This window comes from Chenopodium album, chromosome 18, assembly GCF_948465745.1.
Source record: "Chenopodium album chromosome 18, dcCheAlbu1.1, whole genome shotgun sequence".
Lineage (NCBI taxonomy): Eukaryota > Viridiplantae > Streptophyta > Magnoliopsida > Caryophyllales > Amaranthaceae > Chenopodium > Chenopodium album.
In genome coordinates, this window is record NC_137851.1 from 2,764,061 (window position 1) to 2,781,644 (window position 17,584).

The following is a 17,584-nucleotide window of genomic DNA, read 5'->3' on the forward strand; positions in this document are numbered from 1 at the left end:
CATCAACACCAGCAACACGGGTACTTTAGCTTTTAAGAGGAGAGTGATAGAGTCGTAGAGCTATAGATATTTAATAGAATGATACAGTCCAATAAGGTAGGTTAGAGATGATAAATATAGATATAAAGTTGTCATAGGATAAAAGAAAGTGTGAATAACACGGATAAAATTGGAAAATAGTCCCATAGAGGTAATATATTACGTATATATCTTACTAATTGTTTGAATAATGAACGAAAAGTGAAAAAAAAAAATCATCCATGATAGCGTTCTTGTTTCCCTTTTCCTGTTCCACTAATCCACCAACAACGCAACTATCCTTTTGTTTCATTATTTGAAAGTTGATATAACAAAGAGCATTAATTCACATTTGTAATGATTCAGCGATTATATATTTTTGGTAGAACACAGAAAAATTAACATTATATCTCATCTTACTAAAAAAAAAAATTGGGGACAGATTCACCGACAGTCGACAGAGGAAGAGGGGAACACCATAAAGCATAGAGTTTGTTTAGTGCACACAACAATTTCATTTCAGGCGCAACAGATTGATTAAATTAATTAATTGATGTGATGTAATCACGTCAAGTTTTCAAGTTACAAACGCACAAAATTGACAGCAAAGAATGCAACTTATATCCAGCCAGAGTAAAGTGACTAGTTTGCAATATCAAGAATTAGCCAAACTACAAAAATTTTATGCAATTCCCAGACTTCTGGATACTATATAGATTTGTAGTGATCAAATCTCATAAAATGGAGCAAGAGAAATATATATCTAGACAGTCATCACATGTTTTCCAATGGCCAAAAAAAAAAAAAAAAAACAGCAGTGCGGTGTAATGGTCTATGAGGTCCTTTGATCTCTTTACAGGCTTCAAAGCACAAAAATAGGGGTTGCTCAGTTGGTTTGATGTTAAAAAAATTAAAAATAATAATAAAGAAAGGACAATCAACTTAAAAAAAAAAAAAAAAAAAAAAAAAAGGTGCATTAAAAGAGAATTTGCTTTCGATATGCTGTAAAACTTCAGAAATGCTGCTTACAAAAAAATGCTTCTCTCAAATCAAATACTCGTATTCAGGAACCTATTTCTATTTACATGGCATGGTAAATTGGTAATGCATCCTTAATAGATACAAAAAGGTTGGTATTTCAGATGGGAATTAAATAAAGAATGTGACGAATCCCAGAAACTAGTAGTGCAAAGTTTTTTACAAACTAAACAGTAAAGAAGATAAACACCACCAAGAAAAAAATTAAAACACCAAATAGTTTGAATAGCAAGGACCTGTTTGATGATATACGAGTTAAATGTTTCAGTAAAGCACTGTGAGCACCTTCCACATTGCTCAGGGACTCTTCCATGTTATCGTCAATCCTAGTTGCAACAAAGGTCTGATTAGAAATTATGAGCAATTTATGAGTCAAACTAAATGCAAATGGTTGAGCTCTACGAATGACTAAACACCCAAAACAAATGTGATTTTAAACAACCTGGAGGGTGATGATTATTTTGAAAAAAAAATGCCAGCATAAACCTATGGTTTATAGAACGTGATGAATACAGTTACAAGACCAACCTAATTAGAAGCTCCCCCTGATGCGCAACCGTTGTAGCCAAATGCGTAAAGATCCCACTTAACTCTGAGATTGTAGATTCTACATTCTGAAGAGCTGTGGCACGATAATGATTCTCTTGCTGAGGAGCAGCTTGCTGAAGCATAGACATTTCCATGTTGTTGGATGGTATAGTCTCGGTACCCATCCTCCGCCTGCAGTAGCAAATTCCAAGTAATATAAGGCAATGGTTACCTCTCAAGAATCTCAACTCTAAAGCAGTACACAAGATTACCTTCAGCTTAAAACTAAGCATCTGCTACTAACTTTTAACAACTAAGCAAGCAAAAACTAAATTTGGTTAAAGAAGATACCTAAGTTGACTCCCGGCCTGGACTCCACTTGATGATTGTCTGCTGGGCAAAGCACACAATGATTAGAAAATTGATGCCGATAGTCAGAACTTATATTAATGCCTACACAGATGCAATGCAAGAGGTTGCTGTAAAGATATGTAATTGCATTATAAACATAGCAGGTCTGAAGATTATGGACGAAATTACTGACAGGGTAGGTTGCACACTTGCAGAGACATTTGATGAATTCGACCATGGAGGTGGCTCATTTATGGCTTTAGCAGAACGCTGAAACGGATTATCTCTAGATGCATTAGCTGAAAATAACTGTTTCCTGGTTTCATGGGCCTTGATATTCTGTAAAGCAGAAGAAAATGACAAGTACGTTAAAAAATACTACGTAATAATAATAATAAAGCATAGCAGTGAATTCAAAACTTCCACCACGTAAGAGTGTAAGACATACCTCTGTTCTAGTAGTCAATACTTCCTGGAACTGCTTTGTAGCTGCCATCAGTTTGCTTTTTATGTCATCACAAACAGCATTTGCATGAATGGCCTTATCATCTGAATAACTTTTAGTTGTTTCACTGTTTTGAAGATTTTGTAGATCTGCAACTGCTACATTGAGTGCCGTAATATCGTCTTTAATCAACGCTGTTAGCTCTTGTATCTCTTTCGTAGGATCGTTAAACATAGAAGACGTCTTTGCCACTAAAAAATTATGAAAATATATAAATTAATATCCGATATGTATAATCTGCTTTTATTAATTCAGTATTGACTTGTAAGCACCATAAATAAAGTCAAATGAGGAAGGTGAAACAATTACCACTGCAGATTTAAGGCCATAAGCACAAGGTACAACTGCACAAGCTAATCAAAATGATTGCCATCTCTTTGGAAATAACTGAATAAGGCTATGGTGAATAAGGGGGTTGCGAAAAGACTTAAAAGAGGGTTGCAAAGGTGCAAAAAGACTTGAACACCAGCTTTAGTTAAACTTTTCAGTGTCACAGATATATATGAGTTAAACATGAAAGCAGAGCAGATCACTATAACAATACACTAATTAGTACTACCTCCCTATACATAGATCATATAGTCCTTGCAAACCACACATTGATGACTTCCAATTGAAACCAGTCAAAGCACTTAGGATTTAGCAACTACAAAAAGAGAAGAAAGTACTTGAAAGCAAAAGTCTCTTAGGCTAAAAAAGGCAGAGAATCAGTACACTTGTTTTTTCGCGAAACCTCCCCCCCCCCCCCCCCCCTCCCCCCTCTCCTAGCCCCAAGTTTTCAAAAATGCTGGACCTCCTATAAAATTATTACCAAATGGTAACCAAAGTAAATCCTTATTAAAATCAAACAAATGAATATTCTTACTCACCACTCTAGCACTTACTACAAGCTCTCCTAATCTCCTATACAGAAAATCACACCTAAGATGAAACAAACACATCATGCGTACACAAAGTACACAGTGATATAAATGTACATAGAATTTCAAGTTTTCAAGAACACTGCAAATGGTGGTAAAGCTCAACCTCTCGCCTTTCTAATCAAGCCTTCCTAGAAATCGCCCGAGTAAAACAGCTAGTGATATAGTTGTTTTATTTGACACCAGCACAAACTACATTGATTATTCATCTACACAACAAGTCTACATTACATACTGTAAACATCAATATAATAAATGTTTGTTTTATCATAGATGTCGTATGAGTGTCAGACATGAGTATTGATCGAGAATCCGACATGAAACACTCTTTACTTGAAGGTGTACGGACATAGGATAAAGTGTACGATTACATTTTAAGATTTTACACCAATATTAATATGCAAAACCACCCGATTGGAGTTTCAAGTATCTAACATAGATACTGAATTAAAAAACTACGAAGTAGAAGTGTACAACTAGAAAGTAAGACGGAGCAATCTGTATACACTATACAGTACCCCAAATCCCTAATAATAAACTACTCGCACTACCTTAGGGCATAATTCGTAAATTCAAATTACTGCACTATTAGTCCATCAGACATTAACTATCTTTCTCAACTCCGGAAAATCCTAGACAATTCTACTGATCCAAATTTAACATTGTTTAAGTAGTAAAAGATTTTAAAGGTCAGGGGTATGATTCATAAAGTGTGCAAAGTTAATTGTCCTAACTAGTTAGGGACAGGGAGAATAGTTCATTCACAATTCATTAATCTCAATCAGGTAATGTTGTAATAAGAGAGATGTGACACTAAGTTTTCCCGTAATCTCATAACATGGAGTATGTGTTTATTCAGTTAAGGACATCAATACAGTAGTAATTCTAGTAAATTATACTTAATCAACTACAGGTTCATATGTTAATCAACCCATTTCATTCCTTTTCAATCCTAAGTACATAAATCCCTAATTTCACCTAAATAACACTAAAATGTGAACTATTAGATTCCAAATCAAAAATGACAAATCAACAAAATCAAATTTTCAAAACCCTCAATTTCTTGGCAGCATGAAATCAAACTCAGCAGTAACTCAACAATACAAACAGCAAATAATCACATAATTCAAAAATCAATCGAATCATAAGTTCGAATAATTAGGGTGTTTAGGATGATAATTACTTTGGGAAAGGCGGGCGATTTTCCGAGAAGCTTCGTGAATACCCAACCCGATTCGAGAAGCCTTCGTATTGAATTCGGATCTAGTAGACGACGAGGGTGTTTGCTCCGCCGATTGGTTCGCCGTAGTTGGATGAATTCCGGCGGAATTGACGGCGGCGGAAATGCCCTCGATCTTCATCAATGTTGCTGATAATGATCGGAATTCCGCCGTCCGATCTCGATAAGAGGTGATTCTGACGGAAGCCATTGATGAGTTTGGTGGGTAGAGGAAGGAGGAGAAGAGCTGATATTCGGACAAGAGTTTAACAGTTGGAAATGGAAGTTGGGATTTCTCTTTCGATTCCTTTGCCTTTTCCCTCCATCTCCCACCTCCCTCTATTTGGGATTTTGTAACGAACTAATGATTGGGAATCTTAATTGTAGAGTCATTTCACCGTAGCCCTCCAAAACTTAAATCTCATGCATGAGTTTTTTTCTAGTCGATTATGGGCCGTGTCGGTTAACTTTCAATTAGAGTTGGGAATGAGTCGAGGGGTGTTTGAGCCGAATATAAAAAGTGAATTGCTATTTGCCACAATGAAATTACTCAAATTATAGTATTAAAAGACTTTTATGCCCCTTATATTTTTGAAAATAACATAATAATCCAACCATTACTAACTACTAACTTTGTCCCACCTTGACCATACTCAAGCCTTAGCTCCACCTTGACCATCAGCTCCACCACCCATACCACCACTCACCTTGACTGTCCACCACCACGACTCCACCTTAACAACAAACTTGACCGATTCCACAACGGTTGACCACCAACATTGTACTTGCCGTCCAATAAAATGAGTCGACGACGGTATGCGTTCATATCGGAGACACTTGGTGCGGACGACGAACCTTCGACGCCGTCAAGTTCGGTATATGTCGGACTTTTTTTTCAATTTTCATTCATGGTGTAGTCGCATGTTATACGCGACTACACCACGGTATAGTCGCATGTTACATGCGACTATACCGTGGTGTATTCGCGTATAACATGCGACTACACCATGGTATAGTCGCATGTAGCATGCGACTCTACCGTGGTGTATTCGCGTATAACATGCGACTACACCATGGTATAGTCGCATGTAGCATGCGACTCTACCGTGGTGTAGTCGCATGCTATATGCGACTACACCATGGCGTAGTCGCATGCTAAATGCGACTACGCCACGGTATAGTCGCATATAGCATGTGACTATGCGCACAACATGAAAATAAAAAATAAACTTACCGTCGAATTGGCCGGCGATTTCCCCGCGTTTCCCGGCAAACGAACCCCCTTTCCACGCCGCGATTCCATTGTCGTCAACCTCTTGCTTTTTCCGATTGATTTGGTGTGGTAGGTGGTTGATTTGGTGTGATAGGTGGTGAGAAACTTGGATGATTCTGGCAATAGGTGGTTGATTCCGGCTACCTTCGTGGTATACGTCGGAGTAAAAGTTACAGCCTTTGGTGTTTAGGGTGATGGTGGTGGAAGGGGCATGATTGGTGAGAAAATTGAATGAGGTCAAACATTGAATTTATAAGGGTAGATAGGTCATTCAATACCGCAGCATGAGTAATTCTATTGTGGCATTTAGTAACCCCCTATAAAAATGGTCCGACTTGTAGCAAGTTCGATATAAGGCGGTATGCTCGTGGGTCATGAACCATTTATGAATATCATTATTTAATTTTTGGCAAAATTTTTGACATAAGCATGGCATTGCAGTCTTAGCAACACATCAACATGTTCGTTGCCCAAAAATCTACGAAGTTATCGTGGGTTCATGAACTTAGTCCACCATGTGATCCAAGTCATACTTAAGTCTTTATAATCGTAAAAGATCAACACATATTTTCTTGTCTTTCTTGTAAGTTCATACGGGCTCAATGTGGATAAGTTCATCCACAAGCCCCAATGTTAGGCAAGTTTGGACAAGTTCATGTACAAATTTGGAAATACCTATCCAATATCTAATTCCAACTAGGCATTTTATAACCATAGATAAGTTTATGTATAAAAGATATTAATTTCGGCAAGTATAATCCATTAATGATTTATTTGGCTATGGATAATCAAATACACATACATGACCTTTGATAGCAAATATAATCACACTTATATAAGATATATAATTTTAGCCAATCCATTAGTGTTTTGGCTATAGAAAGTCTAATGCACATACATGACCTTTGATGAAAATTTAGGTATTATACTCACAAATACTTCTATGTACATAAGAAACTTAATTTCAACTAATCCATGGATAATTTGGCTATAGATTATCTAGTGCACAAACATGACTTTTGGTAAATAATTAGACATCTTATAATTGTGGATAAATTACTCTTTTTACAATTATATGGATGATCTGAAATTTATTTGAGGAAACATATATGATTGCTAAGAGAATTCATTGTCTTTATACCTATGCACCTTTTAATTTTATTTTTTTATTCTACTTTACTTAATTAATGTAAAAACATAATACTTATATCAATTAAATACTACTTTTATACTTTTTATTTCATTTCAAACTTGTCTCCTAGCATTATAATACAACTAGGGGAATTAGAGAACTGTTAATGCTAAATTTGTACAGGTTATTTAGACTTTATAAAACTGCCAAGGAAAAATGGAATCAATGCATATACCATTTTACTATATTATTGTGTTCGTATTAAATTTATAAAATATTTTTGGTTTATATAGTTTTTTACACCTTCTATTACATTATTATATGTTGTAAATCTTAGGGTGTCGATTTGACAAATATTAGTTAGAACATACACATGTCAATGCGCTCCCTCTAAAAAATACATAAGTCACCACAAAAATAATTGTTTTACCAAGTTTACAACTACTAATTGTCACATTGTTACAGAAAATAGAGGAACTTTTTTTGTTTTATTACTTTTTAGCATGTCCTAGAAAGTTAATTATATTTAATAAATCATAGAATGTCAAAATTATCGAAAAATCCAGTATTATTAACACCACATGCCAATGCACTTTCTCCAAAAATTACAAAATTAATCATATAAATGAAAATTTACCTATGTTAATTGTAATATTCCATAAGTAGGTTGTCTGTACTATTTGAAAAACCTTATCACCAAACCTCTATATATACACTAAACACTCTGGAGGGATATCCTAATCACACTATTTAGCCCCAAATTTTCCTTCAGAATAACACTCACCCCAAAGTCAAATTTCTTCCTTTGATTACGTAACTTAAACAAAACAATTATTTATCAAAAAAAAAAACATATGGAAGAAACCTTTGTCCTGATAGTGGGAGCAGGTCCTGCGGGACTTGGCATTGCTGCATGCTTAACCAAAAAATCTATTCCCTATATTGTTCTTGAAAAGGAAGATTGTTGTGCTTCTCTTTGGAAGAAACGCGCATATGATCGATGTCATCTTCATCTAGCAAAAGAATTTTGCTCATTACCCCATAAGCCCCATGCACCACAAGTCAAGAAATATATGAGTAAGAATGATTTCATAGACTACATTGATGATTATGTTTTCGACTTTGATATTAGGCCGCGATACTTTCACTCGGTTGAATCTGCATCATTTGATGAAGCCAAGGAAAAATGGTTAGTTGAAGCTAAGGACACTTTTGCGAACGCCTCTAAATTTTTTGTGGCAAGTTTTTTGGTAGTCGCACCAGGTGAAAATGGCAAGGGTTACATCCCCAATATCCCCGGTTTAAACGATTTCAAGGGAGATATAATGCACTCTAGTGAATATAAATCTGGGCGTGAGTTTCAAGACAAAGATGTTTTGGTCGTTGGTTGTGGTAATTCTGGGATGGAAATTAGTTATGATTTATGTAATTCCGGAGCCAACACTTCAATTATTATTAGAAATCCGGTTAGTTTTTATTATCACATTTTTTATCTTGTAAATATAACAAACACAACTAAATTGTACTTATGTGTTGTTTTTATTGATGGTTGGTTCATATAGGTTCATGTGGTTGCAAGAGAAATGATATTTGTAGGGATGCACTTGCTAAAGTACTTTAGTTTACCAATTGTGGACGCTCTAATCACTCTTGCTAGCAAATTGAAATACGGGAATTTGTCAAAGTATGGAATTTATCGACCAAACGAAGGCCCTCTTTTACTTAAGGCAACAAAAGGAAGAAGCCCTGTTATTGACGTGGGAACTATAGCCAAAATTCAATCCGGAGAAATTAAGGTAAATTACTTTTAATTATTTACTTGTTAGTAAATAATTGGCCATTAAATTTTATTCAATAATAATATATATTAAGCATAGTATTTAATTTTATTTCATCCCTTGAATAGTTTGTTGTTTCATTGTATGAGAACAATCCTTATTACATTATTATGTTAAATTACTAAGTACCATGAATCCTTCCATTAAAAAAGTACTATTCTATATATATGTTTGATATTTTATAAGCACATTTCTTACCTCACTTTTTATTTGTAAAATGTGTAGGTTTTAACAGGAATTGAGAGAATTAACAAGAGCAAAGTCATATTCAAAGATAAAGTTGAAGTAGGCTTTGATGCAATAATATTTGCAACCGGATTCAAAAGCACAGCTTGTGAATGGCTTAAGGTTTGTACATTACCTCAAGTTTATGTAATAAATTAAGTAATAATCCAATCTTAGTATTACATACACGTGCACATGCATAGAGATTAATTATATTATTTATGCGTTATTTTTCTTTTGGATTTACCTTAATAAACCATAAGTATTATATATTATTATAGCATAGACACTTAATGAAATTGATTTTTTTTTTTGTTAGGATTATGATTTTATACTAAAAAACGATGGTTTTCCAAAGAATCGTTTTCCAAATCACTGGAAATGAGATAATAAATTATATTGTGCTGGATTCTCAAGAATGGGACTACAAGGTATTTCAAAGGATGCCATAGCCATTGCCAACGATATTGAGATGGTTTTAAGAACTATGCTTCGTTTTTGAAGAAATTAAAGTTATTACATGAATCTTAGTGGCTAGTTTTGAATTTTCTAGATTTTATTTTTATTTTTTATTTTTTTATTTTTTTCTGTGTACTTTGTTCTACATAGTTTTGTTTTTGTATGTCTTATTAATGCTTCTATGTACATGAGTGCAAATTTAAAAATACATGTTGCTGTCAAATCCTTCAAAAATTCTAAAATAATGCATAATTTATATCAAATATTCAGTGTCTAACTTATGCTTTTAGCAATGTATTTTATTGGTAAAAGGATGAAGGAGTTGAATTTACACTAACGTATGAGCCACCTTCTTGGTAATATTTTAAAGACAGATGGATGTAGGGCTATGTTTAGTTTTAGAGTAGATCATATGTAGACACGACCAGACCATTTTGGGTGGATTTGGGCACAAATTTTTTGGCCCGAAGTTTGGCTCGACCCGACCCGAGTGTTGGGCAAAAATTATAGGCCTTGGCCCGGCCCGTCCAATGATCACCTCTAGTTTAGTTTAACTTATTCAAGTTGATATTTGCTTATTTAAAAATTAATTATTGGATCAAAATATATAAGACTATAGGCCTATTCTCATACGATTATTTTCATTTCAGTTCAGCTCTAATAAGTTCAATTCAGTTCAGCTCTAATAAGTTCAGTTCAGTTTAGCTCCTAATTTCCTTCTCTTATAAAATATTCATTTCAGTTTAGTTCAGTTCAGTTCAGCTCTCATAAGTTCAGTTCATTTCATCTCTAATAAGTTCAGTTCAGTTCAGCTCATTTCATTTAATGAGGACAGGCCCTACATTAGGATAAGTTGATACTATCTTTATATTTGTGCTTATTAATTGTTAACAAAATTACAAAAAAATTCATATTCAGAAAGTGCATATTAATGCGAATCTAATGATTAAACACTAGATCATATCAGGGCAAGTGAAATGAAGCATGGATACAATATAGTCTACTTCATATGATAATAAGTATGCCATTGTGCCAACATTTCACCACAAACCTCTAATTCCACATTGCTCAATTTCCCAATCTTATAAATAGTTTATTAAAATTTTTAGAATCTCCTTATAACTTTCATTTAACTACCAAATCATTAACTAACTTCAAAAATTGATAAGACATAATGACAATATTGGTATAGATAAATTCGATCGTTGGACGAATACCTAAAGCCAAACAATATTTCTACCTAAGCCAACCTAGTTAAGACAGGTGTAGGGTAAGTTAAGGATCGTATCCATAGGGAATGGGTATGAGTACACCAAGAATATGAAATAGTTATAAGCTAGTTCGGTCACAAGATTGGGGTTTCATTAATTAACTATTATGGAGATAAACACTAGGGGGAAATGAGATCGACACCAACCAAACCAATAGATCAATACAATAGGCAAACACGAACACAAATTAGGTGATAGAAAAGGCACTCAACATTGTCTTCTTTTGAAGTCACAATCATAAGTAGGGCTGAGCAAGACCAGGTACTCGGTCAAATTGAAGGGAATTGGAACCGAACCCGGTTAGTATCGGATCCAAAAAATTGGACCCAGTATTGGAACTGGTCCTAACTAGGTCCAATAAACTCGGAATTGGTCCCGGATCCAGTCGGAACCAGTTCCAAAACCGGGTACCCGGCTTATCATCATCTAATTGGATCGCGACGCTATGGCTTCAACAAAAGAACAATCTTTGACTTCGAAATCGAATCTCATATAATCATGTCTCTTAATATCAACCTTAAAAATTAGATAACCATTAATAATAGTGGATTAAAAAAAAAAAAAAAATCAAAGAAATAACTCAGAAGCAGAGTAGCATATTTCTTTTTGTATACATTTGTTTTCATCTAATTGTAAGCATATACTACTTTATTTACATTTGTAGAGATAATTGAAAAGAAAAAAAAAAGAATTATAGTTAGACTAGCTAGGAGATGAAACAACAAGAATGGAAAGAGTACGTGAGAGGAAGAGAGTGAATGTGAGATTATAAGGTATGACGGCTGTAAAGATTGTTTGACTTTTAGGGTTTGGTAGATAGGGTTCATTACATATATGGGTAAGAAAACAATATATTATTGGATTGTTAGGCTTAATAAAAAAACATGGGTTGCAAACTCCAATTTACTCTATTGTCTAAAAAAATTGACATAGAACTAGTTAACCGGGTATCAGGTCCAAAAACTTAGGACTTGCAATTGGAATTGGTTGTAACCGGGTCCTTGTTATTGGAACCGGACCCGAATCCAGTTGAACCAGTTTCGGGTCTGGACTCGCCGAGTCTCAACCAGTTCCAGTTCCAGTTCCAGTTCCAGAACCGAGTACCATAATTTTTGCTCACCCCTAATCATAAGCATTCCTAAACCAAACTCAACTAACATGATAGGCCAACCAAGTTTCAACGATGGGAAGTAGACCGACCACTAACTCGGGTTCGTCTTTCGATCGGTTCGAGAAAGCAATAAGGCACAAGTAATTTGGGATTTCTCACCTAATTAGTGCAACTAAGACTACAACATCAATTAAACAAGAAACCGTAATCAAGATAAAATTTCGGTACAAACATACAAGAAAATGCTCACAAGTAACCTTATCTTTCAATGCAAGTATAAAATTGAATACATGAGCAATAAATGGCTATCCAATTGCACATGCAATCAATCAATCCTTTAACAATCAATCATCAACCCAAAATGAAAGCACAAATGTTAATTAGTGCATAGCTTGGCTGGGTCTTCACCCAACCCTTGGCTAAGAGACTACTCATTAATTATGGTGAAGACCAACATAACTACAAGTTTTAAATCTAGCATTAATCTAACAAGTTAAGAGGAGGGATAAGATGGAAGTAGATTAAACATGCAACAATAAATAAACAAGATCAAGAACAGAAAAGAACAATTCAACGCAAGTAATAAAACAAAAAAAGTGAAAAGAGTAATAGATAGAGATTACTAAATGAAACTTCAAATCTTGAGAGGAATTGTTGAAAATTAAGAACACAAACTTCAATTGATTGAGTTGAAAGAAACTAAGCTAATTAGTGAGAGTTTAGAGTGCTAATTAAGAAATAAGGGCCTAAGAAAACTAAGGGGAAAAAGATTCGTACAAATAAACTAAGGGGTGTATTTATACTCCCCAAAAATTACATAGTAAAATATGTCAAGAAAGCTCAGGCGGATAGTTAGAGTGCTTGCTCCTAAACATAGGAGCGCCTGCTCCACATAGGATCAGAGGAAGGCGGTAACTCATAAATATGGTAGAGCGCCCACTCCACCTCTGGTACATGCCCGCTCATGCTGGGACGCCCTTTCCTTTTGCTTCTGGCTTTGTCTAGTGCTCTTCAAATGCTTAGTATGCTTATTAACTCTTCTTTAAAACCTACAAGCATGAAAACACATACACAAAGAGGGACATAAATACCCAAAAACTACATTTATACACAAAAAAGAGTTAAAAAGGGAATAAAGAGGGGGAAATGAATACAAAATTGTATTAAAAATACCATGATAAGTGGACAAATAAAACACTTATTAGATATAAACTTCAAATGGAGATTGAAGGATATGAACCGCTAACGTATTATAACAAACCCTCGATCTTAAACTCTAAACAACTACTAAGTTCAAGACCTCATCAATTGCAAGAGTATACCTCGCTCTAGTGGTAAGAATTGTCATCTTCTAACCTTGAGGTTGGGGGGTTCAAACCTCACTAGAGGCACTTTGAGGGTGTGGATCTCTTACCCTTCCCCCTAACACTCAAAGTATCTGACTCGCAAATAGCGAACCAAAAAAACCGTAAGAATTGAGGTACACTCAGGGTTTTTTCTCCAAATTTACCAAATTGAAATATGGTTGCCAGAGGTTTGAAACATAAAATCAAATTGGGCCTTAAACTTCTATAGTAATATTCTCTTAAAACCAAATTCCTCCAAATTTCTAGTCCAATTAATCAACCATTTAAAGCCCAAAACAAAACAACCCGCCCATAACCGTCAGATCAAACCATCAAGAAAACCCAAACCGTCCGATCTAGGTCACATCTAAAATCAATTTCTCTCAAAAACCTCATACTATAAAAACCCCATCTTCAACTCCGTCTTCTTCCTAGCTGCAAAACCATTTCTAGGGTTTATTATCAGTAGAATCTTCTCTTAGTTAATCTGCAAAATCCCACCGGAGGTTAAAGAGACGGCGTCGTTTCGCTGTCCGCCTTGACAAGCATCACTTTCAGCTTAGTCTTGGCCCTCGATTTTGCCCTTTTCTTTTCTCTTCTCAAAAAATCCCCAAAAAAGTCGAGACAGAAACCCTAATTTTCCAGATTTTGCCGGAAACTTCAACTTAATTCAACAAAAATGGCCGTGAAACCAACCAAGGCTGAGAAGAAGATCGCTTACGATCAGAAGCTATGCCAACTCTTGGACGAGTACAGCCAAGTGTTGATTGCATCAGCTGATAATGTGGGTTCGAACCAGCTTCAAGGAATTAGGCGTGGTTTGAGAGGTGATTCAGTTGTTTTGATGGGAAAGAATACTATGATGAAGAGGTCTATTAGACTTCATGCTGAAAACACTGGTAATGAGAACCTGAAAAAGCTCGAACAGTTGTTGGTGGTATGTTTTTATTTCTACAGTTCTTTTGGTTATTTTTTTTGTGGGATTTGTTTGAAATTAATGAAATTGAACTGGGTTTTGTTTGGAATTTGCAGGGAAATGTTGGTTTGATCTTTACCAAGGGTGACTTGAAGGAAGTTAGGGAGGAGATTTCCAAGTACAAGGTAATTTACTTTGATTTAGTTGTATTTTAGCTGATTCTGATTTGATTTCATGCTCCAAGACTTAATTTTGTTGTTTTATTCTATAATTTTTCAAGATGATATTAACTTTGTGCATTAACTATTAGTTTTGACATTGATTTAACACGAACGTTTAGTTTTATTTTCTGTGCTATTTGATATGTGCTTGCAGTTTTGTTATGTTGAATTTGGGATCTTCACTATGCTCAACTCTGGATAATTTTGCTTATTATAATCAATGTAGATTAAATTTGTAAACCTTTGTGTAAGTTATTCGAACGGGTAAATATTGGATCCCAGTATCAATATGAGGTTAACACATTGTATTTATACAAGTATTTGACAATTGGCGCTAAAAGTTTAATGTATGGTGCTATGTGTATGGACTTGATGTTTTATTGCCTACCTATGATTGGATTTTAATTAGGTGGTAATCTTTGTTTGTTGTTCTCCCCCTATTTACAATATAGTTGATCCCATATTCAAGCACCGTTATTTGGACCTGAATTTGTTGTACTCACTACTAAGCATTCCACGAATTAGCTATGTTGGTTTATTTAATGGTGCTTATTTTTGTTACTACTGCGGAGTAGTTCTACCAGGTTTATCCTGTTCTACAATATTTTGGTGTTCTATGGTGTGTATACAATTTTGTATTCCTCTGTTGAGGCTTTCTAGTTTTCTACTTTTTAATAGTTCATTCTTACATATGTGTGGTTTTGTGGTTTGTGCTTAATGATTTTTATCTCAATAACTTGGTCTGCACTTGACAAGTTTTGTTTTGAATGTGTGGTTGTCCATTATGATCATGCTCTCAATGGTCTCAGTAAAATAGAAACTAGACATTCTGTTAGTGTATCGCAGTATGGTTTTGATATATTTATTTACAGCTTTGTAGTTAATCGAACAATTGTTATTCTAAATCATTTTTTGATGTGAACAGGTTGGAGCTCCTGCTCGTGTTGGTTTGGTTGCACCAATTGATGTTGTCGTCCCACCAGGCAACACTGGTCTTGATCCATCCCAGACATCTTTCTTCCAGGTTTGTGCAATCGATATGTTTAACAGTCTTTCTTTCTTTTTTATTAAGATGATCTCATTTTGTCTCATGCTTCTATCTCCAGGTTCTCAACATCCCCACCAAGATTAACAAAGGTACTGTTGAAATTATCACTGCTGTTGAGCTCATCAAGAAGGGTGACAAGGTTGGTTCATCTGAGGCTGCTCTACTAGCCAAGCTTGGAATTAGGCCCTTCTCATACGGTCTTAACATTGAGTCCGTTTACGATGATGGGTCTGTCTTCAGCCCTGAAGTTCTTGACCTTACCGAGGATGACCTTCTTGCAAGGTTTGCAACTGGTGTCTCAATGGTCACTTCTCTTTCCCTTGCCATCTCATACCCAACTCTGGCTGCTGCTCCCCACATGTTCATCAATGGGTACAAGAATGTTCTTGCTATTGCTGTCGCAACTGATTACGACTTCCCTCAGGCTGAGAAAGTCAAGGAGTATCTCAAGGTTTGTTTCTGATTGTTTTCTAGACAGCCATTGGCTTTCACTCTCAATTAAAGTAAAGATATAACCTTTTATACTCTTTCCTATTTCTGCAATGCAGGATCCTAGCAAGTTTGCTGCTCTTGCTGCCCCCGCTGCTGGTGGTTCTGCTCCAGCTGCAGGTGGTGCTGCTGCTGCTGTTGAGGAGAAGAAGGAAGAGCCTGAAGAGGAATCAGATGATGACATTGGTTTCAGTCTCTTTGATGACTAAGTTTGCTAGTTTTTATGTTTCAAATCTTATATTAGGAGTTACGTTTCAAAAAAATTGTTATGTTTGATTTTGTCAGCAACAATGTGTTTCACAGTATGATGGATCTTTTTAATTTAGTTCAATTTTGCTCTATCTGGCCTTTCTCATTATTGTTATGCTTGTGTTTAGGCGTTTCATGTAGTCAAATACAGACCCTTTGTCTGGAAAGATAGGCGAATAGACACCTGGTTTGGCTTTTGATAACACTTATGCACTCGTGATAACTTCCAAGTTTCGTTCTAGAGACCCATACTGGGTAGTTCAAAATTTGTACTCGACTGGTCTAAACTTAGGCCGTTTAGGAAGCGTTTTAGAGAACCATTTCTTCCCATCCTTTCTCTGCTAGTTGCTAATCAGTACAGGAACTTATTGTTTCTGAATTCTTTAGGCTCCACTATGAAGTAATGGAAGGAATATATTGATACATAGTTAAGTTTAACATCCTTGTTTCTTGTAAAAAAAAAAAAGTTTAACATCCTTGTTGAGCAATGTCTGGACTATGCGAATATACTAATTGACAGAAGTATTGTTGAGCAAAACCTCATTCAATATGTAGGCAAAATTTTAGTTATATGTTTGACCTCTGTTTTCTTAAAAATTGCCTCTAAAATTTTGACATAAAATAGATTTGAGGTTTGTTTTGAAACAAAATGACATGTTTCTTTTTTTCTTTTCTTTTCTTTTCTTTTTTTCCCTTTTATCTTTCTTTCATTTATCTTTCTACTAGTAGTAAACTAGCAATCAATATTACTATAATTAATGGATGAAAATATTTAAATCCATTTAAGTTTTAATTTTGGGCTTACTTTAAGCTATTATTAACAGGCCTTAGAAATGGCTAGAACTTTTGAACACTGAAAGTCACATTGTAATGGATCAACCTATAGGCTATATAGCCCGCTATGATTGACAAAGATTTAGTTATTTGTCAAAACAAGTTGACTTTGATTAGCTCAATTGAAAATTTCAAATTTTGCATTTACCAATTACCATACAAAGTGTGTTTGACTAAACCACGTGATTTTTAGGCAATTGGGCAATATAGAGTTGCAAAGCATACCCTTTTTTTTTTTTTTTTTTTCCATGTAATGAGTACCCTCGTATTGAATCTTTGAGACTGAGGTAGAAGAGGAAATCCATACTCCCAAAGACTTTTTTTTTTTTTTTTTTTTTTTTTTTTTCACGACAACGACAGTATCTTTGATGGAATTTGATTTAGTGACCGAAAAGTTTGGAGATACAGATTAAAAGACCTATTATTACTCGGTATTTGCAAGGGGCAAGTTATAGTGATTGATTATTCAATATACACCTCTTATCAATCATCTTCACTTTTGGCTAATTGATGTTATTTGAAGTGATTATGAAGAAGTGGTAAAAAGAAGAAAGGTTTGTTTTCTTTATGCCTAAGGCTAAGGTAGAGCCGTA

At 35.0% G+C, this 17,584-nt stretch overlaps 2 protein-coding genes and 1 pseudogene across 3 annotated transcripts; 2 read left to right on the forward strand and 1 right to left on the reverse strand.

Moving 5' to 3' along the window:
• Window positions 1-994: 994 nt before the first annotated feature.
• On the reverse strand, window positions 995-4,954 carry LOC145592690 (syntaxin-31-like). Of its 2 annotated transcripts, none has more exons than XM_081649203.1 (6): window positions 4,544-4,954; window positions 2,384-2,631; window positions 2,129-2,274; window positions 1,936-1,974; window positions 1,585-1,776; window positions 995-1,382 (listed from the first exon to the last, which is right to left on the reverse strand). In XM_081649203.1, the coding sequence occupies exons 1-6, from the start codon at window positions 4,788-4,790 to the stop codon at window positions 1,223-1,225; spliced, it is 1,032 nt and encodes a 343-aa protein (XP_081505329.1). In that variant the 5' UTR covers window positions 4,791-4,954; the 3' UTR covers window positions 995-1,222. The 2 variants fall into 2 exon arrangements, with proteins under 2 accessions (XP_081505329.1, XP_081505328.1); XM_081649202.1 differs by having other exon boundaries at window positions 1,936-1,977.
• A 2,884-nt stretch (window positions 4,955-7,838) lies between these two features.
• LOC145591055 (putative indole-3-pyruvate monooxygenase YUCCA10) lies at window positions 7,839-9,648 on the forward strand (annotated as a pseudogene).
• A 4,004-nt stretch (window positions 9,649-13,652) lies between these two features.
• Window positions 13,653-16,249, forward strand: LOC145591160 (large ribosomal subunit protein uL10-like). The gene is made up of 5 exons (XM_081647561.1): window positions 13,653-14,171; window positions 14,267-14,335; window positions 15,297-15,395; window positions 15,478-15,870; window positions 15,968-16,249. The coding sequence occupies exons 1-5, from the start codon at window positions 13,914-13,916 to the stop codon at window positions 16,115-16,117; spliced, it is 969 nt and encodes a 322-aa protein (XP_081503687.1). The 5' UTR covers window positions 13,653-13,913; the 3' UTR covers window positions 16,118-16,249.
• Window positions 16,250-17,584: the final 1,335 nt, after the last annotated feature.